This window comes from Trachypithecus francoisi, unplaced genomic scaffold (genome assembly GCF_009764315.1).
Source record: "Trachypithecus francoisi isolate TF-2019V2 unplaced genomic scaffold, Tfra_2.0 Lachesis_group13, whole genome shotgun sequence".
In the NCBI taxonomy this organism is placed as follows: Eukaryota; Metazoa; Chordata; class Mammalia; order Primates; family Cercopithecidae; genus Trachypithecus; species Trachypithecus francoisi.
In genome coordinates this window covers 130,811,954-130,836,453 of record NW_022681458.1, presented here as the reverse complement: position 1 = coordinate 130,836,453, position 24,500 = coordinate 130,811,954, and the positions used below count along the sequence as shown (strand labels likewise).

General features: G+C 45.4%; 1 protein-coding gene and 1 non-coding gene across 4 annotated transcripts in view; one reads left to right on the top strand and one right to left on the bottom strand.

The window, feature by feature from the left end:
- The window catches only part of ARHGEF4 (Rho guanine nucleotide exchange factor 4), a 210,183-nt gene that overhangs the window by 75,079 nt on the left and 110,604 nt on the right, over positions 1 to 24,500 (top strand). The window contains exons 2-3 of one of the 3 annotated variants that reach the window (XM_033231945.1): positions 863 to 4,372; positions 17,688 to 17,993. In XM_033231945.1, the coding sequence (XP_033087836.1) occupies positions 863 to 4,372; positions 17,688 to 17,993 (3,816 nt within the window). The remainder of the gene's footprint in view (positions 1 to 862; positions 4,373 to 17,687; positions 17,994 to 24,500) is intronic. The other 2 variants (XM_033231946.1, XM_033231947.1) reach the window with 2 other exon arrangements.
- Positions 16,494 to 16,623, bottom strand: LOC117095509. Its single transcript, XR_004442044.1, has one exon.

Genomic DNA, 24,500 nt, shown 5'->3' with positions numbered 1-24,500 from the left:
CTATTTTTCTTCTTGTCTTCAAAGCTTTATAACCTCCCAAAATGTGTTTGCCACTGCAATCATTCTCATTTTTGTTGTTGCTGTTCTTTTTGGGTTTTTTTGGTCTAACAAACCAAACTCAGAAAACACCTCTTCAATGCAAGGGCATTGACTTTACACCAGTTGGTTACAGAAGAACAAACCATGCAAACCTATTAATTGGTTTCTTCTTGCTGAAAATGTTAGGCAGAGGTATGCTTTTCGCCATGACTTATGCAACATATTTATAGCTACATAAACGCACATGCGCGTTGGTCTTGTTCTGATTTTTAATGGGGTTGTTTTAAGAATGTGCTGCCGGCCGGGCGCGGTGGCTCAAGCCTGTAATCCCAGCACTTTGGGAGCCCGAGACGGGCGGATCACGAGGTCAGGAGATCGAGACCATCCTGGCTAACACGGTGAAACCCCGTCTCTACTAAAAATACAAAAAGCTAGCCGGGCGAGGTGGCGGGCGCCTGTAGTCCCAGCTACTCTGGAGGCTGAGGCAGGAGAATGGCGTAAAACCCGGGAGGCGGAGCTTGCAGTGAGCTGAGATCCGGCCACTGCACTCCAGCCCGGGCGAAAGAGCAAGACTCCATCTCAAAAAAAAAAAAAAAAAAGACTGTGCTGCCTTTTCTCCCTGCTGATTGGGTTTGGCCTCATCACTTGTTTTCCATGTTGATAAAAGGCAACCCTTCCTACTTACCTCCCTTCCTAGGGGCACCTGGGGAACTGATGAGCCGTTTCTGAGCCTTCCTCCTCCTGGTGAAGGCAGGCACGGTGTAAACATGTGCACAGATGTCCTCAGGCCTTGTCTCTGACTCCTCTCTTCTTGCCCTCCCAGACTCCAGAGCCAGGTGCACACTTGCCAGGTGAAGGTGAGATTGAAGATAACCAGCTCCCCACATCCCCTGCGGAACAAGTGGAGCAGGGATGGAGCCAGCAGACAGACTGCGATGATTCTGAAACACTGTCCCAGCAGAGTGAAACTGGATCAGACACAAAAACTGACCCCTTTGAAAGTGCCTCCGACTCAGAGTCCTTGTCTGGGGACCCCCCGAGGGGAGTCTTCCACCCTCTGAGAGATACCCCTGTAGACATAGAAGTGCCTTGGGAATACCCTGATGTCTCAGCAACTGGACCCCCTCAAGAGCAGCATTTGACCAGTGTTCCTGGGCTTCATGCAAAGGAAGAACTTGATTTGTCCCCTGGCTTAAAGGACGACTCTTGCAAAAATGGGTGGCGAGCCTTTGCCACCGTTGCTGGAGAACAGGAGGCAGGACACCTCTGGGACTGCGCGACGAGCCTGGAGCGAGAGAGACTGCTGGCAGGGGCTCCCCGACACACAGGGTGCTGCTTCCAGAGGGCCACAGACAGCAGCGGTCCGGAGCCAGAATGGGGGGTGGCTGTTCAAGACCTCAGAGGGCTCTCCGCTGTCTCTCTTCAGAAATCCAGGTCTGAGAGCTATCTGGGCATCCCAGTGGTCTGGCCCTTCCTTCTGTGGTGCTGTGAACTGGGTCGGAGTTGGCCACATATCCACAACAGGGCCAGGGCACTTGTGCCACCTAGCAGAGGCCCAGTGGACAGCACAGCCCCTCTGGGGACCGGGACAAAGAGGGAAAGTACTCTAAGCCTTGCAGGGGACACAGAACTGCTCTGGTCCCAGCCCCACTTGGATGTTCCCTGCCGGCCTCCTTTGAGAACATCTTGCCTTCTACACACCAAGCGTCATCATAGTGCCCCAGAAACTATTGGTGACAAGAATAGGGCATCCCCCAGACACGACTGTGGGCACATGAGGGCACCGGTCAGGGCCCATTCCATAGCAGGGTTTTCCTCAGAGTGCCCCGAGGATCCCATGGGACTGAATGTTGTGAAGTCTGGGACCCGTGTGAAGGAAGAGGAAGAAAATGAACGAGATCCAAGAACACAAAACACCCTTTCCCCCACACCCACCCCGCTGGCTGGCCCGCTTCCTGCTTTTCAAAGTGGGGCTCCGCATCTGCAGGGCCCCTGCGAGCCCAATGGGTTTCGCTTGCAAAGGGCCTCTCAGGACACTCCTTCTGCAGATCTCCTGGGGGAAAACCAGTTAAGACAGGAATCCAGGTCATGTCTGGTGGCTTCATGCCTCACATCAGAGTTGGTGAAGCTCAGTGCGGAGGAAGTGCCTGAGCCCGCTGAGTACAAGTCAGAGCAAAGCCCAGAAAGCAGAACCCAGGAACCCCAAGGCACCCAACTCGCACCAAGAGCTGCTGATGAGAGAGAGACACAGAAGCACCTCTGGGGCATTTCTGTCCAGGCAGGAAACCAAACCAGTAATTTCACATCAAAGTATGTGCTCGGGGTGGAAAGCAAGCCACCGACCAGGGCCAAGTTCCCACGGCAGCCTAGCGGTCAGGGGACCCAGGTGTGGAGTGGAGACTTGGCGGGCTGCTTGGAAGTGAGTGACAGTTCAGATGCCCCTGAGACCACCCAGAAATCAAGCTCAATAGACACTTCAAAGGCAGCTGAAGAGGCCATGTTTCTAGACCCCAACTACAGGGAACAGGCTTTGCAAGGTCTTTCAGAATTCAAGGCAGCCACGGTGTCTCACTGCGGCCCTGGGGCTGAGGAGGGTGAACAGGGGCCTGGGGGTGCCGTGGGCCGGCAGCTGGAGCCCAAAGCAGGCGGTGAGGCCTCCAGGGGCAGGGGCGCCCTCCTCATTGTGGCTGTGGAGCAGAAAGGTCTTCAGGCCGCCAGGAGCAATGCGGGGCCTGTTCCAGAAACACTGCCCCCTCACTTTCCTAAGGAAAGACGGGAATCTCCCCTGAGCACTGGCGAGACCGCCTGTGAGTCTCCCGCTCCGGGGAAAACACCAGCCGGTAATGAGTGTGAGCTGCCGGCAGCCCCCATACAGCGAGCTGGCGCTGGGGCGCTTCAGATGGCCCAGGCCGCAGAGCTTGGGAGCATGCTGGTTCCCCGAGCTGCTTCGGAAGAGAAGCCAGGCACAGAGGCGCCCCCGGGAGGGACACTGCCTGGGGAGAGCCAGAGCTCCGGGCCCGGGGAGCCTGGTGCCGGGGAGGCCCCGGAGGGCGGCGCTGCAGCAGCCCCGGGCCAGCGCCCCCGCATCCCCGCCTCGGAGCCGCCCCAGCCGCCACGCGGGCTCTGCAAGGCTGGGCAGGCATCTGGGAAGCGCCCGACGTTTTCCAAGGTGATCTCCTTCAGGAGGGGCAGGCCCTTGGCCGCTGAGAGCTCAGAGGGGGACCCGGCCCCGACCACCGACGGCCGCAGCGGGGGTTCTTCAGGCCCCGAGGGGCTCCCCCCGGAGAATCCGCCCAGGGCCGCCCGCTGGGAGGCGCCGCCTCTGCACCACGGGGACGCTAGCACCTGGCCCGAATTTGCCCCGCAGGCTGCAGGCGACAGGACCGCAGGGCCAGCAGGAGCCGGGCACGTGGGGACTGCAGGGGACCTTGGTAGCCGAGGGCCTTCCTCCGAGAACTGCAACGCAAAGAGACTCAAAACAACGGAGAAAAAGCTCAGGGCAAGGTTGGCCTTGGCTCATAAGACCTTTTCAAACTTTTTTGAGTCAATCGTTTTAGAGAAAGAGAACACCCATGAACGTTCCCTAGGTTCTCCCAAGGGCGAGAAGGAGAAGAGCAGGCTGCGCCAGGGTTCCTGGCGGGCCTTTCTGAAAAGCAAAGACACTGAAAGCCCCAAAAAGCCCGCCCTAGTGACACTGCTGCTAGGACCCGGAATTCCTTCCCCAGCAGAGACCGACAGCCACTGTGACGAACGGGCGGAGGACAAAGAGGGCTATGTTTTTGGCGATCACTGGGCACCCCCACTTGCCCCCACACCTTTGCCCTCCAGTTTAGTTTCTCCAGAACGCAGGAGGAAAAGTGAACCGACCATCAAGTGCACAGCCGCCCAGGAAGGCGGTAGGTACTTACCTTCAGGTATCTTTCCTGAAAAGTCCTGGCTGGTGTCCCCCGGCAGCCCTCGGGCCCAGCAGGCTGGCATCGCGCACACCCTCCCTTCCAGCTCTGCCAGCTGCCTGGCATATGAAAACCCCGGGATGCCCTGCAGACCCACGAGCCCCAAGCCCCTGAGTCCCAGGCCTAATGCTCAGCGGACGGGTCTCCACTACCCCGGGAGGGGTAGCGCCGTCTCCATGGTTTCTCTTGGAAGCTACAGCTACGTGGACAGCAGTTCAGGGGACCCTGAAAGACCCAAGATTCCCAAGGGCCGGACCAGTCTCCTGCTTTCTCTGCAGACGCTAAACCAGGATGAGCAGAAGGAAGAGAGCAGGGAAGGAGGCCCGAGTCCACGCGGCTTAGGCACAGCGCCCTGGCTCAGGGACCTTCCTAGGAGTGAGGTGAGTATCTGAATCGCACCAAGCCTTTCCTGACCTCCTCAGGCCAGAGGAGGGGAGCACGCGGGAATCTTCCTAAGTGAGGGGGGATTCAAGTAGGAAGACCAGGCCAAAATTGCCCCCATTACACTCCCAGCCCCCCCAACCGCCCCCTCCCCTAGTGAACACAGCGTGTGACCAGCTTCTTGAACGTTACCAAGCTAACAAGCCGGAATTGGCATTTCATCATTTCATTTTGTGTTTTTCTTTAATTTCAAGCCATTTGAATTTTCTTTTGTATGAACTGCCTGCTCCCTAGGCACTGCCCATTTTCTTTTCTTTTTCTTTTTTTTTTTTGAGATGGAGTCTTGCCCCATCGCCAACACTGGAGTGCAGTCACTCCATCTCAGCTCACTGTAACCTGGGCCTCCCGGGTTCCAGCAATTCTCTGCCTCAGCCTCAGGAGTAGCTTGGATTACAGGCACCCGCCACCACGCCCAGCTAATTTTTGTATTTTTAGTAGAGATGGGGTTTCACCATCTTGGCCAGGCTGGTCTTGAACTCCTGACCTCGTGATCCACCCGTCTCATCCGGCACTGACCATTTTCTACTGAATGGTCTGTGTAGGCTTTTGTGTTAAACTTAGTCCTTCTCCACTGTGACATTTAAAAAAATTCCTCATGTTGTCTTCTAGTACTTTAATGGCTTCTATTTTATCGTATTTAGAATTTGATCCAGCTGAACTTATTTCGTATAAAGAGACAGGAATTGTTGGTGCTTCTGAAATGTTTAGTGCAGTAAGATGGTCTCTCCCCGAAAGTGACCGCTTCTGTCCAGGATAGGTTAGCAGGGTCAGGCACAGGAAGGAGCAGACAAGGATGGGATTTCTCATCCCAGCTGCCCTTGGAATGAGGGAGCTTTTCTGGAAATTACAGAAAGAGAGTGCCCTGGAGACTGCAAAAAGTAAAAAGTAAGGCTCCCTTCGCTTCTTTAGACCAAGAGATGTCACGTCTCCCGCGCGGCCAGAGCCGGGGATCACAGGCCACAGCCACCCCACACGGTGGTGCAGTGGCCTCTCGGGCTCTCCCCTCTGCCTGCAGGCAGATGTCAGCCACCCCCGGGCTCACGGGCTGCACGGCTGGGAAGGCGACATAGGAGGTGCTGGCAGAGCGCCTCCAGGCCAAGCTAAGAGGGGCAGAGCTGGGCGAGAAGGGGTTTCCCAGCAGGGCATCCGACAAGGCTGAGTGGACAGCGTACATTCAAATAGGATCACTACCAGCAGGAAGGGGCTTCACCTCCTCAGCCTGTTTCTGCATCTCTACACAGTGAAACATGAAAGGATTTTTTTGTTTTGTTTTTTGGGGGGTCCTTTTTTTCGTTACTGTTACTACTAAAGTTTAAAAACAAAGCCAAGCAATACAGATGTAGAAAGGAAAAGGCCTCTCCCCAAAACCGTCTAATCCCACTCCTTGCAAGGAAACACTGCCGTATACTAAGGTGTCTCATCTTTCATTGTGTTCTCACACAGGGTTTGTGGGGCAGTTTGGGGAGAGGGAGTTACACTGCGTGGTCAGACATACACATTGCTCTGCGCCTTTCTTGCTTGCTTCATACGGCAGGTACAGCCCTCCAGCGCCTCATATTCATGGCTGTGTTTAGAAGTTGCATAATAGTTCAGAGTAGGGCCATGCTGTGTTTCCTTTAATGGTTCTTCTACTGATTGGCGCTGAGGTAATCTCTAGTTTGGGATCTTTCTAAATAATGCTGCGGCAGCACCCTTGAGCGTGTGTCCTTAGATATTGATGCTTTTATTTCTGTCGGATATAAAAGTGGGATTGCACAAAGGGTAGGGGTATTTTAATAGCTTGCAGATTACTTCTGAAATGACTGGCAATTGACACTCAACAGCAGTATCTGAGTGTCCATTTCCTCACACCCCTCCAACTTTGTTGCTTATTGCCCTTTTATATTTTTGATTACCTGAAAATACATAGAGAACTTGATTTAAAAGTCAAAAGACATTTTAGTGTTAGGCAACTCAGAGTTAAATCAAGTGATCAAAAAAAGATTTTACAGTATTTGAATTAACAAGCCTGATTTAATAGTGATATAAGCCAGGTGCGGTGGCTCACACCTGTAATCTCAGCACTTTGGGAGGCTGAAGTGAGCGGATCACCTGAGGTCAGGAGTTCGAGACCAGCCTGGCCAACGTGGTGAAACTCCGTCTCTACTAAAAATACAAAAATTAGCTGTGCCTGGTGGTGGGTGCCTGTAATCCCAGCTACTTGGGAGGCTAAGGCAGGAGAATCACTTGAATCCGGGAGGCAAAGGTTGCAGTGAGCCATGCCACTGCACTCCAGCCTGGGCAACAAAGCAAGACTCCGTCTCAAAAAAAAAAAAAGTGATATATATATATATATATATATATATGTCTGTATGTGTCCATGTATACACACTGTATACACACACATGCACACACATACATGGTGCAAAAGCACATACTGGAAGGCAGATATTCCTGGAAGTGATCCCTGTGCTCACTTGGCATTGTGCATGGGTTGGAGCAGGTGCATTTGGCCTCAGGCACACACCTGGACAGCCTGCTTGGTGTGTTGGGTTTTTTTTTTTTGTGTGTGTGTGTGTGTGCCTTTCTATTTGTTTTTTGTTTATTTTGTTTGATTCAGGGTCTTGCTCTGTCTCCCAGGCTGGAATATGGTGATGAGATCACAGCTCACTGCAGTCTGGATCTCCCAGGCTCAAGCAATCTTCCTGCCTCAGCCTCCCAAGTTGCTGAGCCCCCAGGCATGTGCCACCACACCCAGATAATTTTTTAATTTTTTGTAGTGATGGAGTCTCACCTTGTTGCCCCAGTTGGAGCCTGCATGGGTTTTAACAAACAGTAATTGAGATGATGAGTAGAAAGGATTCAGCAAAGGGCCAGACGTGAAGCAGGTGTCCCATAAATGTGAGCTCCTATTCCTCTTTCCATTTCACTCCTTACTGGAGAAGAGGAAGGCCTAGTACACTGCACATCAGACCACAGACAGAACAGCAGGTACATAGGGAACGGGAAGGGAAGCAAAGCCTGGAAAGGCTCCCTCTGTCTGGTAGAACCCTGGATGGTGGTGGAATATGAAACTCCCCTTGTAGAAATGACTGTGCCATCTTGTGGGCATTCCTGGGAGAGCAGGATCTGATGGTCAGAGTAATTTGCAAGGAATTCAGTTATTCCCACTTCTTCCCTGCACAACGGTATTAAGGAGCAGCAGTTCTCTTATCCCAATCTTTTAAAACAACCATTCTTAATATTTTGTTGTTTACGTCTAGATTTCTTCCACAAACAAGTTTTATATATTTAACATGGCTGTGATATTATCGTGTATAGAGATCTCAATTTTATGTGATTTTTACATCCTGCCATTTCTTTGAAGCTTTTCAAAGTCGAGAAATAGAGAAGTCTTACAGAACAGCATAATGCATAAACGTGTAGCTATATATTGTCAACACACACCGGATGACTGCCACCAGGTCATGAAGCCACCACATCCCCCAACCTGCCCCCTTCCTGCCACCTTTCTTCCTCCTCCCTGCCCTACCCACTATGCCCCATCTCATGATGTTCACTTGCATTTCATTATCATGTTACTACTTTATTACCATGGGTGTGGGGGCTTGCCCATTTCGAGGTTTATATAATCAAAACCTTACACATTCCTTTAAACCTTACTCAGTCTATTTGGTGTCTGCCTTACCCCTGCTCTAATTAAGAATCATCCTGTGGACTGGGTGTGATGGCTCACACCTGTCATCCCAGCTCTTTGGGAGACCAAGGCCGGCGGATCACAAGGTCAGGAGATCGAGACCATCCTGGCTAACACGGTGAAATCCCATCTCTACTGAAAATACAAAAAATTAGCCGGGCATGGTGGCAGGTGTCTGTAGTCCCAACTGAGGCAGGAGAATGGCGTGCACCCAGGAGGCGGAGCTTGCAGTGAGCCGAGATCGCACCATTGTACTCCAGCTTGGGCAACAGAGCGAGACTTGGTCTCAAAAAACAAAAAACATGAAACAGTCTTCCTGTGCTACGAACCTACAGCTCTCTCATCATCATGCCGAGTTGCTCTGAATCATCGGAATACACTGTCTTTCTCAGTCAGCTGCTGATGCACTTGGGGGTTGTGCCCAGTTGGGAGCTGCTGTGAACATTTGGGTCAGGGGCCTGCTGCACATGCATGTGTATTTCTGTGGGGTGCATTTTAGGGGTGTCCTTGGGGGATGCATATCTTTAGTCTTACTAAATACTCAAATTATTTTTCCAAAGTGATTGCATCAAATTACACTCTCTCATTAGGAGTATGCTTTGCTCTGTGTTCTCATTCACATTTGGTTGATACTGTCAGCCTTTTTAATTTTAGCCATTCTGCTAGGTGTGTAGCAGAATCTCACTGTGCTTTTTAGTTTTCGTTTTCCTGATGTCTGAAGAGGCTAGGGAACTTTAGTTTTTGTTTTTGTTTTTTGAGACTGAGTCCCCCTCTGTCACCCAGGCTGGAGTGCAGTGGTGTGATCTCAGCTCACTGTAACCTCTGCCTCCCGGGTTCAAGCAATTCTTCTGCCTCAGCCTCCCGAGTAGCTGGGACTATAGGCACCTGCCACCATGCTCAGCTAATTTTTGTATTTTTAGTAGAGATGGGGTTTTATCATGTTGGTTGGGCTGGTCTCGAACTCCTGAGGTCGAGTGATCCACCCACCTCGGCCTCCCAAAGTGCTGGGATTACAGGCATGAGCCACTGCACCTGGCCTAAGGAACTTTTTATGTGCTCTTTGACACTCTGGATACCCTTGTCAAACTAAAATAATCAAAAAGGTCGGAATCTAGTTTAAAAAGAGTTTATTCAGGCCAGGCACAGTGGCTCAAGCCTGTAATCCCAGCACTTTGGGAGGCTGAGGCAGGGGGATCACCTGAGGTCAGGAGTTTGAGACCAGGTTGACCAACATGGAGAAACCCTGTCTCTACTAAAAATACAAAAGTCAGCCTGGCATGGCCTATAATCCCAGCTACTTGGGAGGCTGAGGCAGGAGAATCGCTTGGACCAGGGAGGTGGAGGTTGCGGTGAGCCGAGATTGTGCCATTGCACTCCAGCCTGGGCAACAAGAGTGAAACTCTGTCTCAAAAAAAAAAAAAAAAGGGTTTATCCAGCACTGAAGTTGAGGACTGCAGCCTGGGACACACTTCTAGGTTGCCTTGGAGAGTGCTCCAGAGAACAAAAGAGAAGCTCAAATTTTTTAAAGAAAAGAAGGAGGAATCAGGAGAGGGAGTGAGTACAAAGGTTGTTTATTAGGAATTCTCATTGGTTTATGGAAGTAACACTGGCTGGTGACTGGCTATACCTTGTTGAACTATAAGGTATGTAGCATTTTATGGCTACTTGGAGTGAGTTAGTCTAGAGTCCACATAGCAAATGGCTCTAAGAGGTAGCTATGTAGCTGAAGGGGGAGTGAGATATTACGTCTTAAATGCCTTTTGGGTTTGGGCCTGATAATTTAAAGGGCTCATATTCTTCAGATAATTTTTTTTCTCACTCTCTTGTGGGACATGTCTCTCCTAGTCTGTCATCCATTTGTTTTGGGGTTGTCTTTCTCTTACTGATTCTGGATAGAATTGCATTATTGGTTAATGTGCCACAAATATTTCCGATTTCATGTGGCTTGTCTTTTCCCTCTTTAATGGTATCTTTTTTTTTTTTTTTTTTGAGATGGAGTCTTGCCCAGGCTGGAGTGCAGTGGCGTGATCTTGGCTCACTGCAACTTCCACTTCCCAGGTTCAAGCAATTCTCCCACCTCAGCCTCCGAAGTAGCTGGGACTACAGGCACAAGCCACCACACCCAGCTAATTTTTGTATTTTTAGTAGAGACGGGTTTTGCCATATTGGCCAGGGTAGTCTCAAACTTGTGAGCTCCAGTGATCCACCCACTTCAGCCTCCCAAAGTGTTGGGATTACAGGTGTGAGCCATTGCGCCTGGCCATAATGATATCTTTTGATGAACAGAAATTCTCAATTTTAATGTTGTCAAGTGTATCCATCTTTTCTCTACCCCAAGGTCATGAAGAGAATCCTTTAAATTACCTTCTTAAAAACTTTCACGGTCTTGCTTATGACATGTAGGTCTCTGAGATGCCTATAACTGACATTTGGGTTCCATTCGTCTGTTTGTCCATCCTTCTACTGACGCAGTACCCTAATCACTGTAGCTGTACAGTAAGCATTGCTGACCAGTCTACCAGTTCCTCTCACGTGGTCAAGTCGATAAAATGAGCTCACTGAGTGCCACTTGTGGGCGGGCAATGTTCTGGATGCAGCAGACACTGTACTGAATAATACAGCAGGATGTCCGTCCTCACAACAGGACAGCATGCGGCAGTCAATAAATTAGTGAGCAAGTAAGATCATTTCAGATAAAAGGAAATGGGAAAGAGAGTTGAGAGGTTTGATGGAGGGGCACCCTTGGCTTGGAGATTTTGGGTCTGACATTTGAACCAAGTCTCGAGTGATGAGGAAGCCGTAGAGCCCTGTAAGGTCCAGCCTCATATGTTAGTAACATGGAGGAATCCCCTCAGTGTTGCCTCCCCATTGGTGCCTGACACTTTAGCCGCAGTCTTGATAGGATTGATGCTATAGAATTTAACCCCCCACAGTGTCACCTCCCACCTGTGAGATCATGGCATATTTCCTTTTTTTTTTTTTTTTGAGACCGAGTCTCACACTGTCGTGGGCAGTGGTGTGATCTTGGCTCACTGCAACTTCTGCCTCCCGGGTTCAAGTGATCCTCTTGCCTCAGCCTCCCAAGTAGCTGGGATTACAGGCACCCGCCACCACACCCAGCTAATTTTTTGTAATTTTAGTAGAGATGGGGGTTTCCCTATGCTGGCCAGGCTGGTCTCGAACTCCTGACCTTGTGATCCACTCCGACCGTGGGGTATTTCTGTGTGTGTGTGTAATGCAGACCAGCATGAGGCAGTCCTCTGGTGCTGTTTTTATTTAGAGATTTCTTTCCTCTGGGATTTCAGGTTTGGGGGCAGAGAACCTTTGATTGCAGAGGAAGCAGGCTCCAACGTCTGCTGAAGGCATGCATACAGGATCATGCCCCTGGCTGAAGGGGCTTAGGAAGGACACCAAGACTAAGAGAGAGCAGGACAGAAATAGCTGTGGCTGGGCAAGAGGAATGAGAGGAGACTGGAAATTCAGAACTCCTGTGGGTGTCTTAATACTCACTCTGACCTGACTGTGAGCCTTGGATTAAGACCATACTGGGGCCCAGTTTCCTTGTCTGTCACGGATTGGACCAGGTAATTTCCTAGGTCTCTGCTGGGTGTAATATCCACTTTATGGAATGAGTGCTGGATAGCTTTCCTGTCCACCAGCCACAGCCTTTCCAACTTTGGTGGCAAGATTCCAACATACTGTTTCTGCTTAGGAGTTCTAAGTGTGTGTGTGTGTGTGTGTGAGAGAGAGAGAGAGAGAGAGAGAGAGAGAGAGAGAATGAACATTTTCTGGCCTTGAAATCTGTTTATAATCTGAAATTTGTATGGAGAGATACATGCCCTAAAATAGTTAAAACAACTTTGAGAAAGAAAAATCAAGTGAGGGGAATCAATATTTGATATTAATTCATACTTATTACCTGAAGTAATCAAGACCATGTAGTATTGGGGGAGGGAAAATTACATAGAGTAATGGAAAAGAATAGAGAACACAGAAATAGACCCACACAAATATACCCACCAATTTTTAGGTGCAAAAGCAATTCAATGGATAGTCTTTTTGACAAACAATGCTGGAGCATTTGGACATCCAAAGCAAAAAAAGGAAAATTTTAACCTAAATATCACAGTTTATTTAAAAATTAATGCAAGAACTTCCTTTAGCCATTCTTTAAGGGTAGCTCTGTAGGCAATAAATTCTCTCATTCTTCCTTTCTTTGAGAAGGTCTCAATTTTCCCTTCATTACTGAAGAATATTTTCACTGGATAAAAGATTCTAAGTTAATAGTTATTTTCTTGAAAAGTGACACTTGAAAAGTTTTATGTCACTTCCTTCTGGCCTTCAGGTGTCTGATGCCTTTTAAAATGTTTTTCTCTTATAAGGAAGGTGTCTTCTTCCCCTCTCACTGCTCTCAATAATTTTTATTTGTCCTTAGATTTCAGAAGTTTGCTTATGCTTCTTCTCCATGTGGATTTCTTTGGATTTATACTATGTGGACTTTGCACAGCTTCTTAAATCTATGGGTTTATATCTTTGACCAAATTTAGGAAATTCTGAGCATAATTTCTTTAAATACTTTTTTACCCCAACCCACTTTCTCCTCTCTCTTTTGGACTCCAGTTATCTAGTGTTTGATCTTTCTTTGCAGTCTCACAGGTCTATGATGCTCTATTTGTTTGGTTTTCTTTCTTTCTTTGGTCTCTTTTCTCTGTGTTGTTCAGATTGTATAATTCTGTTTCTTCCATCTACAGGTTTTCACTGATCCTCTTATCCTCTCCATTCTCCTGTAGGCCCATACACTGAACTTTTTATTTCAGTTATTATATTTTTCAATTCTGTAATTTCCACTTAGATATTCTTTATATATTATATTTCTTTGCTAAGATTTCCCATTTTCTGAGCTGTTATATTTTTCATTTGTTTCAAGAGTATTTGTATTGCTTATTGAAGCATTTTTATGATGGCTGCTTTAAAATCTTTGATAATTCCTGCACCTTGTGTCTTCTCAGTGCTGGTGTCTGTCGACTCTCTTTTTTATTCAAGTTGAGATTTTCCCTATTCTTATTATGATTAATGAGTTTCTATTTTATTCTGGGTATTTTGGGGAGTGCATTTTGAGTCTTTGTATCTTATTTAAATCTTGTTTTGGAAAACCACCTCTGACTCCACTCTGGTGTGGGAAGGTGGGCACTACCTCATTACTGCCAGGTTTGGGTGAAACTCTACATTCCTTTATTGGCCTCTATTGACACCTTATGCAAGGGTGGGTGTTTCATTTACTAATGGGCAGGGATGAGAGTTAAGATTTTACACCAAGCTTGCACCGTTAGCATGGTGTAAGAGTTAAAGAAAGAAGAAAGAAACACAACACAAAAAGTGGCTCAACAGTCAAAGACAGGTTTATTTTGGGAAATAAACCTGAGAGGGGCTTCTGGCTGATTTTGGTCAGGAGCACTCTCTCTTACAGATTAAGAGTATGTATTGGTGAGAGAGCTTATTACAGGCTTGGAATATTTCTGTTGGGGGGAGAAGTTTATGGTGGGGTTGGAATGTCTCTGGTTGGAGGGGAGGTTATCTTGGGGCTGACATCTCTCTGGCTGGAGGAGAGGGTATCTTGGGGTTGGCATGTCTCTGGTTGGGGAGGGGTTTGGAATGTTTCTGGTCAGAGACGTTATTTGTGGTTTATGGTCATGCTGATCTTAGCCATTAGGCTGATGCCCTTTAGATTTTAGGCAGTTTTTGATCAAGGTGGACTTTAGAATGGCAATGCTTGTCCAAGATGGTGATATGCCTGCTCTGTCAGTGGAATCAGGAGGCCTTGCGAATGCTAGCTGGTGGTGAAGGTGCTGGCTCTTTATCTGGCCTTCTCCTACATTACTCCAGCAGGGCAGGGGAGGAACACCTCACTGACACCAGGTAGAGGATGGAAGACTGGCTTCACACACATTGTCTTCACAGACACCATGGCAGAGGGCCTCACTGACACTGGCAGGGGAAGAAAGTTCAGGCTTTCCCATCAGCCTTCTGTCACACCACTTGGCTCGGGGACATATGTGACCCATTACAGGTGAGGTTGGGAGTTCTTCACTCAGGCTTTGCTGGGGTGTGAGGGAGACAGGGGCATGTTGCATGGTTTTTACCTAATGTTTGGCTTGAGTAGAGCATTTGTCTAAAAGTTTTCTGTCTTGCTAGGCTGGTCCTTTAGCTAGAGAATGCAGGCTTCTGTTGGAACTTTTCTGTCTGGACCTAGTGATAGCTCCAGCAAGATTGTTTAGCATCCATATAGGAAGCATGTATGAATGGTATATATGCGGCAAAAGAAAACCTAGGGAACTCCCTGGTGTGTCATTCCTTGTTGTATTTTATGATCCCTAGCTGGTCTACTTTCTTCTCTCCACCATTCAGATGTCTTTATTTTCATATCTTTGTTTTATATATCATGTCTTAGGTTTTTAGCTGTGCTTAGTGAAACGAACAGGGAGAAGTGTGTCTATGCCATCTTGTCCAGAATTGGAAGTTTCCTGTTTTGTTTTTTTTTTTAATAGCATATTGTTCTTATTTGATGATTTCAGTGTCCTTTTTCTTCTTCAGGTTATTAATTTTAGTTATTTTGAAGTTTTCTTCTTTACATTTTCTCTTTCTTAGATTTTTTTCCCCCTATTTGTTTATTTTGGTCATTTTAGTGTGTTGAAGGTTTTTCCTAAATGCCTAGCAATCTTTGGGTGAATTTCACATTTATTTTAGAGTAAGACACCAAATATCTGTTTAGATATTATGTGGGCACGTGTGGAGCTAATCGGCTAGTGTGCTTTCCTGTCAAGTGATTTTAAAAGAGAAATTGCTTATTTTATAAGTCAACGTTTAGAGGTCTCTTCTCTGAGGTGGGTCAGTTTCTCCAGAGCGGTATCCTCCAGGCACTTATTGAGGAGATACAGGATTATACTGGGAAAGACTAAATCAGGGTGCTGAGTCACTCCCTGCTCACCACACAGGTTTTCTTGTTATCCTGTTTTCATCCCAAACCTCTCCACTGCTTTCACCAGTAAGTCTGTGGTCCCCACAAGCTGGAGATTCTTGTTCAATTATTCAGGACCATAAGTCTCTCGAATTTGATCTTGGCTGGCAGTTTGAGAGTAGGAGAAATGAAAAGGGGAGTATACACAGTCATGTGGCTGACTGCAATGGGACCTTAACTGAGGGTCACACTTACAAACTTTAAACCAGAACCTCTGCCTGCTTCCTTCCATGCGAACTCCAAGTCATCTGCATTTCTTTAGATAGCTTCCTGTGCTCTGCAGCACCATCTACCCCTTCTACGTCTACTTTACCCTTTCCAGATTTTCTTGAACTTTCTCATTTACCATTGTCTCATCATTTCTTAATGCTGCTCTTTTGGGAATACAATGAAGGACAAAAGTTCCTTTAGTCAAACTCAGATTATCCCACCCCAAAGTCTGCTTTCTGGCCCTCTCCCCTAGGACACATGAGGACCACCAGGACAGCCTGAGCTCCTTGCCTCCCTCTAATCTATCTGTCTTTCTAGTACCGTAAGTCCCAGACTAGCCGTGCCTCAGAATTCCCTGGAGGGCATTTTAGACACAAATTGCCAACCATTCCCTCAGGGCTTGGAAATCCACTTCTCACCCATTCCCAGGAGTATGGTCTATCTGTTGCTGCATAGCCCAGAGGATCCAGGTGAGTGCCTCTGGGCAAGGACTTGCTCTGAGGCAAGTCGCTTAAGTTCTCTGAGTTTCTGAGGGAGGAGATACCAGCTGTTTCTGATCCACAAGGTACTTGGGGAGAAAGAACTAGCTGAAAATAGTTTTCAAATGTAGAGCAATATTTTGGAGCTCAAATAAACACATTAGATCAGTGGTTTGCAACCTTGGCCGCACCTGAGAATTACCCGGAGAGCTAGAAAAAGTCTTAATTCCCAGGCTGTACCCCAAAACCATTATATAATAATTATCCAGCCATCCAATTTCTCTTCCTCCATCTCTCTCTCTTTCATTGTATACATATGCATATGTATACATTTTTAATTTTAGAATACCTCAGATTAAGCAGAGAATCTAAAATTAAATCCTAATCTTGTAGAAAATTCTTATGCAAAATACTCTAATCTCTCAAGTACATCTAATCACTTCCAGAATAAGGACCCCCTACAATTTCTACCGTAAAAATAAACTCTATCCAGGAGCTTAATTTAAAATAAGAACTTCATTTTCCACATACTTACCTACAAAATAAACATCATATTCTGTTCAGCAAGAGATATTTAAGAAGCAAAAACCCGAGATCCAATATTAAGCATACCCACTTTTCTCCAACTGATATGTCAGTAATAAATTATAGCAAAAACAGTCTCCTGTACAACTGGAGTGGAGTGTTGGGTTGAAAGGTCATTCCCTGTGATAGTCTCCAGTGAGGGCTGCTCTTGCCAACCCTTTTTTCTAGGAGCAACGTATTAGCAAACTCTTGCCTTATCAGACCCGACCTCCTTAGTCCTTCAGTATAGATACATTTTTAAGGCAGACTCTTGAAATATTTATTTTTATTTTATTTTATTTTTTTTTTTTGAGACGGAGTCTTGCTCTGCCACCCAGGCTGGAGTACAGTGGCCGGATCTCAGCTCACTGCAAGCTCCGCCTCCCGGGTTTACGCCATTCTCCTGCCTCAGCCTCCCGAGTAGCTGGGACTACAGGCGCCCGCCTCGTCGCCCGGCTAGTTTTTTGTATTTTTAAGTAGAGACAGGGTTTCACCGTATTAGCCAGGATGGTCTCGATCTCCTGACCTCGTGATCCGCCCGACTCTTGAAATATTTAAAAGAAATTTCACCTTAGTTTTTAGCACACAGTACACACAGAGTGTTTGGGGATGCCATTCCACAGAGGTTGCTGCTGTGAAGTAGATGCTCATGGGGTGGGCATAAGGGGTTGTTAGACTTGGACAACACGTGGGAAGAAAAGGATTTCTTCTCCCAGTGGCACATTCCAAACAACAGAGATGCTGGTGATACCAACATAGGCCTAACTATTCTGCTAGTGGAGACATATTTGTTTTTGAAATCCTTACGTTGCCTGGTGCGTAATGGCAACCGGTGATGGTGGTGGCAACATGGGTGAAATGGAGCTTTGCCTACATTTCAGTGAGCGTCGGAGTTAAGCTAGAAGGGATACTGGGCTCTGGAAGTATGCTTCTGCTGCGGTTCTGTTCGTAAGGGATGTTGTTTAAGCAGGAGCTTTTACCCCAGTTGCTGGCCTTTAAAAAGTATTTCTAATGAGCATGCCAAGTTTAGTAATGACTTTCAAGGCCTAATTCTTTGATCAAAATAGAAGACTGGATTTAAAAAAAAAATACTCTTCAAAGTAGACATTTCAACAGAAACAAGATTTGTTCCTAATCTTCACGTTTTCCTAAATGACTGTGAACAAAGTATATCACTGGACTCTGTACTTTGAAAATTAACCAAAACATAGTGTTACACCCAAAAGGAACTGGGCGGAGGAAGGACAGCGTGTGCCCAGTTGATATGTCCTTTGACCTCTGACCCCCGGCCCGTTCTCTCTGCTCTCCAGAACCACATGCCCTGGGAAGAACCAGCAAGTGAGAAGCCCAGTTGCCCTCACATTCAGAAGGCTTTCCACATGGAGCCTGCCCAGAAGCCCAGCTTCACCACTGAGATGGTGACATGGGCCCTCCTCTGCATCTCTGCAGAGGCTGTGCACGGGGAGGCTCCTTCACAGCCTAGGGGCATCCCTCACCGCTCACCCATCAGTGTGGATGACCTGTGGCTGGAGAAGACACAGAGAAAGAAGTTGCAGAAGCAGGCCCACGTTGAAAGGAGTCTGCATGTAGGGGCAGTGCACAAAGATGGAGTCAAGGTAAGCCGTTCCCGGCCAGGAGTCCTCAGACTTGGTCTGGTATCCTCTTCTCTCTGCAGCTGCCTGTCGCTTCCTGAGTTTTTGCGTGACTCTCCTGTGAGGTAACTTGTCACCCTGGGCCCCCTTGGATTACAGCATGCTGCCTGGGCCACACCAGTACTGCAGTCTAGAGCCTGCAAGAGAGACACTGAGCAGCGCATTCCCCAGAGCCACAGAAGCCAGGGCCCCCTCTTCCTTCTCTGTAGTATGTCTCTGCCTGTGGCTGGCTCCATGCAAGGTAGTAGTGCAGAGAAGACTGCCATTTAATGAGTGCCTACTGTGCGCCCAACACGATTAGACACTGCCCTAGCATTGGCTCTGCCACTCACAGAGGCACAGAACATTTCAATATTACAATCTTAACCAAATTAACTAAAGTCATTACATTGTCCATTCAATTTTGTCTCCAGGACACTTTGACAACATGATTTTTTGCATGAAACCGACAGCCTACTAAAAAGTTAATTAATGGTGTAGACATCATACCCTTTACCCAATCTTTGACAAGAGTTTCTTGTTTTTCCCCTTTATAAATAGCAATATTTATTATCAGGTGTTTGTGAAGTCCGTATCTCTGAGTCTCACCTCATCCTTGGAGATTCACTTTTTAAAACAGGTGAAATTCACATCATGTAGAATTAACCATGTGAAAGTGAAGAATTCATTGGCATTTAGTATATTCATTCACTATATGTTGCGAGCACCACCTCTGTACAGCTCCAAGGCATTTTCATCACCCCTAAAGGAAACCCTATTCCCATTAAATAGTCACTCCCCATTTCCCCTCCCCAGACCCTGGAAATACTCATCTGCTTCCTGTCTCTATGGGTCTTCCTATTCTGGATTTTTCATATAAATGGAATTAAATAATATGTGACCTTTTGTGAGTGGCGTTTTTCACTTAGCGTCATGTTTCATCCATGTCATAGCACGTATCAGTACTTCATTTCTTTGTGTGGCTAAGTAACATTTCATTACGTGATTATACAGTACTTGTCTCACTTTGTTCATCCATACATCCATTCCTGAGTAGCTGGGATTACAGGCACCTGCCACCATGCCCACCTAATTTTTGTATTTTTAGTAAAGATGGAGTTTCACCATGTTGGCCAGGCTAGTTTCAAACTCCTGACCTCAAGTGATCCACCGGCCTCGGCCTCCCAAAGTGCTGGGGTTACAGGCATGAGCCACCGTGCCCGACCCGTGAGTACTTAATTTTGATGAAATCTACTTTATCTGTTTTGTTGTTGCTTGTGCATTTGATGTCATACCTAAGACTCTATTGCCAAATCCAAGTAATGAAATTTACCTCTGTTTTTCTCTAAGAGTTTTATACCTTTCGCTTTTACATTTAGGTCTTTGGTCCATTTTGATTCAATTTTTGTATGGTATGAGATGTCCGATTTTACATTTCCCATGTGGATATGTAGTTATCCAAACACCATGTGTTGAAGAGACTATTCTTTCCCTCACTGAATGGTCTTGGCATCCTTGTCAAAATTCAACTTACCCGCCAGGCATAATGGCTCACATCTGTAATCCCAGCACTTGGGGAAGCCGAGGTGGTGGATCACTTGAGGCCAGGAGTTCGACACCAGCCTGGCCAACATGGTGAAACCCTGTCTCTACTAAAAATACTAAAATTAGCCAGGTGTGGTGGCACGTGCCTGTACTCATAGCTACTCAGGAGGTTAAGGCGGGAGAATCGCTTGAACCTGGGAGGCAGAGGTTGCAGTGAGCTAAGATTGCACCACTGCACTCCAGCCTGGGCGACAGAGTGAGACCCTGTCTCAAAAAAAAGTCAAATTACCTTAGATGTGTGGGTATATTTTTGACTCTCAATTCTATCCTATTAGCTTATATGTCTGTCTTTATGTAAGCACCACATTGTTTCGATTATCATAGTTTTACAATAAGTTTTGAAATTGGAATGTGAGAGTCTTCTTTGTTCTTTTTCAAAATTGTTTTGGCTATTTGCTGGACCTTGCAATTTCATATGAATCTTATAATTAATTTTCCATTTCTGCAAAAAAAATAAAAAATAAAGGCCCTTGGGATTTCATTCCCATAGGATTTCATGGAAATAGGATTGCATTCAATCTGTAGATCACTTGGGAGAGTAGTGCCATATTCATAATATTAAGTCTTCAAATCCATGAACACTGGGTGTCTTTCCATTTTTGGGGGGTGTTCTTGAATTGCTTTCAGCAGAGTTTTGTGGTTTTCACTGTAAAAAGTCTTGCACATCCTTGGTTAAAATGTTTCCTAAGTATTTTATTCTTTTTGATGACATAAATGGAATTTTTTTTTAAGCTTCATTTTGGGATTATCCATTGCTAGAGCATAAAAATACAATTGATTTTTGTTTATTGATCCTGTATCCTGAAACGTTGCTGAATCCATTTATTAGCTATAAGAATATTTTTGTGTATTCTTTAGAAATTTCTATGTATAAGATTACATCATTTGTAAAAAGCAGATTATTTTACTTCCTTTCCAGTTTAGATGCCTTTGATTTCTCTTTTTTGCCCTACTTGCTCTAGGTAGAACTTGCATAACAATGTTGAGCAGAAGTGGTGAACTGGGGCATCCTTTTCTTTTTGGTTTTAGGATTAAAGCCTTCAGTTTTTCACTATCGAGTATGATGTTAGCTGTGTGTTTTTCACAAATGCTGTTTTATCATGTTAAGGAAGTTCATTTCTATTTCTAGTGTTTTTATCATGAAAGGGTGCTAGATTTTTTACGTGCGTGATCAATTTTGATGACGGTTTTTCTGCATCGACTGAGATAATCATGCATGTTTTCTTTGCTCTATTAATGTGGCATATTACATTGAATGTGTATTGATCTGCACTTTTCTTTTCTTGTGATGTTTTTGTCTGGCTTTGGTATCAGAGTGAGTCCGTTCTTATAGAATGAGTTAGGAAGTGCTCTCTCCTCTTCTATTTTTTGGAAGCATTTGAGAAAGATTCTTCTTTAAATGTCTTGTAGAGTTCACCAGTGAAGCTTTCTGGTCTTGGACTTTTCTTTATTGCGGGGTGTCTGATTATTGATTCAATTCTTTTTTCTTTTCTTTTAGCATCAGGTTGGTGAAAAAACAATTCTTTACTTGTCATAGATCTGTTCAGAGTTTATATTTCTTTTTGTTTTGTTTTGTTTTGAGACAGAGTCTTGCTCTGTCACCCAGGCTAGAGTGCAGCTGCATGATCTTGACTCACTGCAACCTCTACCTCTTGGGTTCAAGCGATTCTACTGCTTCAGCCTCCTGAGTACCTAGGACTACAGGCATGCACCGCCATGCATGGCTAATTTTTATATTTTTTGGTAGAGACAGGGTTTCACCATGTTGGCCAGGCTGGTCTCCAACTCTTTACTTCAAGTGATCCACCCACCTCTGCCTCCCAAAGTGTTGGGATAACAGGCATGAGCCACTGCACCCGGCCAAAGTTTATATTTCTTCTTGAGTCATTTTGGTGTTAATAGCTTGTGTTTTTCTTAAGAATGTCTCCATTTTATCTATATTTTCTAACCTGTTGATATACAATAATTGTCCACAGTGTTTTCTTATAATCCTTTTAAATTTCTGTAGCATCAGTAATAATGCCTCCACTCTCATTTCTAATTTTAGTAATTTCTATTTTCTTTTTTTCTCAGTATAGCTAAATGTTTATCAATTTTGTTAGTCTTTTCATAGAATCTGTTTTTGATTGTCTTGATTTTCTCTATTATTTTTCTTATTTTTATTCCATTTTAAATTTTTTATCTATCTATTTGTTTATTTATTTAGAGACTGAGTTATGAGACTGGTATTTGGTATTTTTGGTAGAAACAGGGTTTCATCAAGTTGCCCAAGCTGGTCTCCAACTCCTAGGCTCAAGCAATCCACCCACCTCAGCTTCCCTAAGTGCTGGGATTACAGACCTGAGCCACTGCACTTGGCCTCTGTTGTTTTTCTATTACTATATTTAATGTGTCTCTAATTTCATCTTTATTATTTTCTTCCATGTATTAGCTTTGGGATTAGTTTGTGCTTCTTTTTCTTGTTATTTGAGGTGTAAAATTAGGCTATTGATTTGAGAAATTCTTTTTTTTTTGTCCTTTTAAATTTTAATAAAATAGATTAATTTCATATTACATAGAGAGCAAGTCCATCCACTCATCTGTGATAAAATTTTAGAAATATTTTCCTTTTATTATTAGACTTTAAGTTCTAGGGTACATGTGCATAACATGCAGGTTTGTTACATATGTATACTTGTGCCATGTTGGTGTGCTGCACCCATCAACTCGTCAGCACCCATCAACTCGTCATTTACATCAGGTATAACTCCCAGTGCAATCCCTCCCCCCTCCCCCCTCCCCATAATAGGCTTCGGTGTGTGATGTTCCCCTTCCCAAGTCCAAGTGATCTCATTGTTCAGTTCCCACCTATGAGTGAGAACATGCGGTGTTTGGTTTTCTGTTCTTGCGATAGTTTTCTGAGAATGATGGTTTCCAGCTGCATCCATGTCCCTACAAAGGACACAAACTCATCCTTTTTTATGGCTGCATAGTATTCCACGGTGTATATGTGCCACATTTTCTTAATCCAGTCTGTCACTGATGGACATTTGGGTTGATTCCAAGTCTTTGCTATTGTGAATAGTGCCGCAATGAACATACATGTGCATGTGTCTTTATAGCAGCATGATTTATAATCCTTTGGGTATATACCTAGTAATGGGATGGCTGGGTCATATGGTACTTCTAGTTCTAGATCCTTGAGGAATCACCATACTGTTTTCCATAATGGTTGAACTAGTTTACAATCCCACCAACAGTGTAAAAGTGTTCCTATTTCTCCACATCCTCTCCAGCACCTGTTGTTTCCTGACTTTTTAATGATTGCCATTCTAACTGGTGTGAGATGGTATCTCATTGTGGTTTTGATTTGCATTTCTCTGATGGCCAGTGATGATGAGCATTTTTTCATGTGTCTGTTGGCTGTATGAATGTCTTCTTTTGAGAAATGTCTGTTCATATCCTTTGCCCACTTTTTGATGGGGTTGTTTGTTTTTTTCTTGTAAATTTGTTTGAGTTCTTTGTAGGGTCTGGATATTAGCCCTTTGTCAGATGAGTAGATTGCAAAAATTTTCTCCCATTCTGTAGGTTGCCTATTCACTCTAATGGTAGTTTCTTTTGCTGTGCAGAAGCTCTTTAGTTTAATTAGATCCCATTTGTCAATTTTGGCTTTTGTTGCTGTTGCTTTTGGTGTTTTAGACATGAAGTCCTTGCCCATGCCTATGTCCTGAATGGTATTACCTAGGTTTTCTTCTAGGGTTTTTATGGTATTAGGTCTAACATTTAAGTCTCTAATCCATCTTGAATTAATTTTCGTATAAGGAGTAAGGAAAGGATTCAGTTTCAGCTTTCTACTTATGGCTAGCCAATTTTCCCAGCACCATTTATTAAATAGGGAATCCTTTCCCCATTTCTTGTTTTTGTCAGGTTTGTCAAAGATCAGATGGCTGTAGATGTGTGGTATTATTTCTGAGGACTCTGTCCTGTTCCATTGGTCTATATCTCTGTTTTGGTACCAGCACCATGCTGTTTTGGTTACTGTAGCCTTGTAGTATAGTTTGAAGTCAGGTAGCATGATGCCTCCAGCTTTGTTCTTTTGACTTAGGATTGTCTTGGCAATGCGGGCTCTTTTTTGGTTCCATATGAACTTTAGAGCAGTTTTTTCCAATTCTGTGAAGAAAGTCATTGGTAGCTTAATGGGGATGGCATTGAATCTGTAAATTACCTTGGGCAGTATGGCCATTTTCACAATATTGATTCTTCCTATCCATAAGCATGGTATATTCTTCCATTTGTTTGTGTCCTCTTTTATTTCACTGAGCAGTGGTTTGTAGTTCTCCTTGAAGAGGTCCTTTACATCCCTTGAAAGTTGAATTCCTAGGTATTTTATTCTCTTTGAAGCATTTGTGAATGGAAGTTCATTCATGATTTGGCTCTCTTTGTCTGTTACTGGTGTATAAGAATGCTTGTGATTTTTGCACATTAATTTTGTATCCTGAGACTTTGCTGAAGTTGCTTATCAGCTTACGGAGATTTTGGGCTGAGATGATGGGGTTTTCTAAATATACAATCATGTCATCTGCAAACAGGGACAATTTGACTTCTTCTTTTCCTTTTTTTTTTTTTTTTTTTTTTTTGAGACGGAGTCTTGCTCTGCCACCCAGACTGGAGTGCAGTGGCCGGATCTCAGCTCACTGCAAGCTCCGCCTCCCGGTTTACGCCATTCTCCTGCCTCAGCCTCCCGAGTAGCTGGGACTACAGGCGCCCGCCTCGTCGCCCGGCTAGTTTTTTGTATTTTTAAGTAGAGACGGGGTTTCACCGTATTAGCCAGGATGGTCTCGATCTCCTGACCTCGTGATTCGCCCGTCTCGGCCTCCCAAAGTGCTGGGATTACAGGCTTGAGCCACC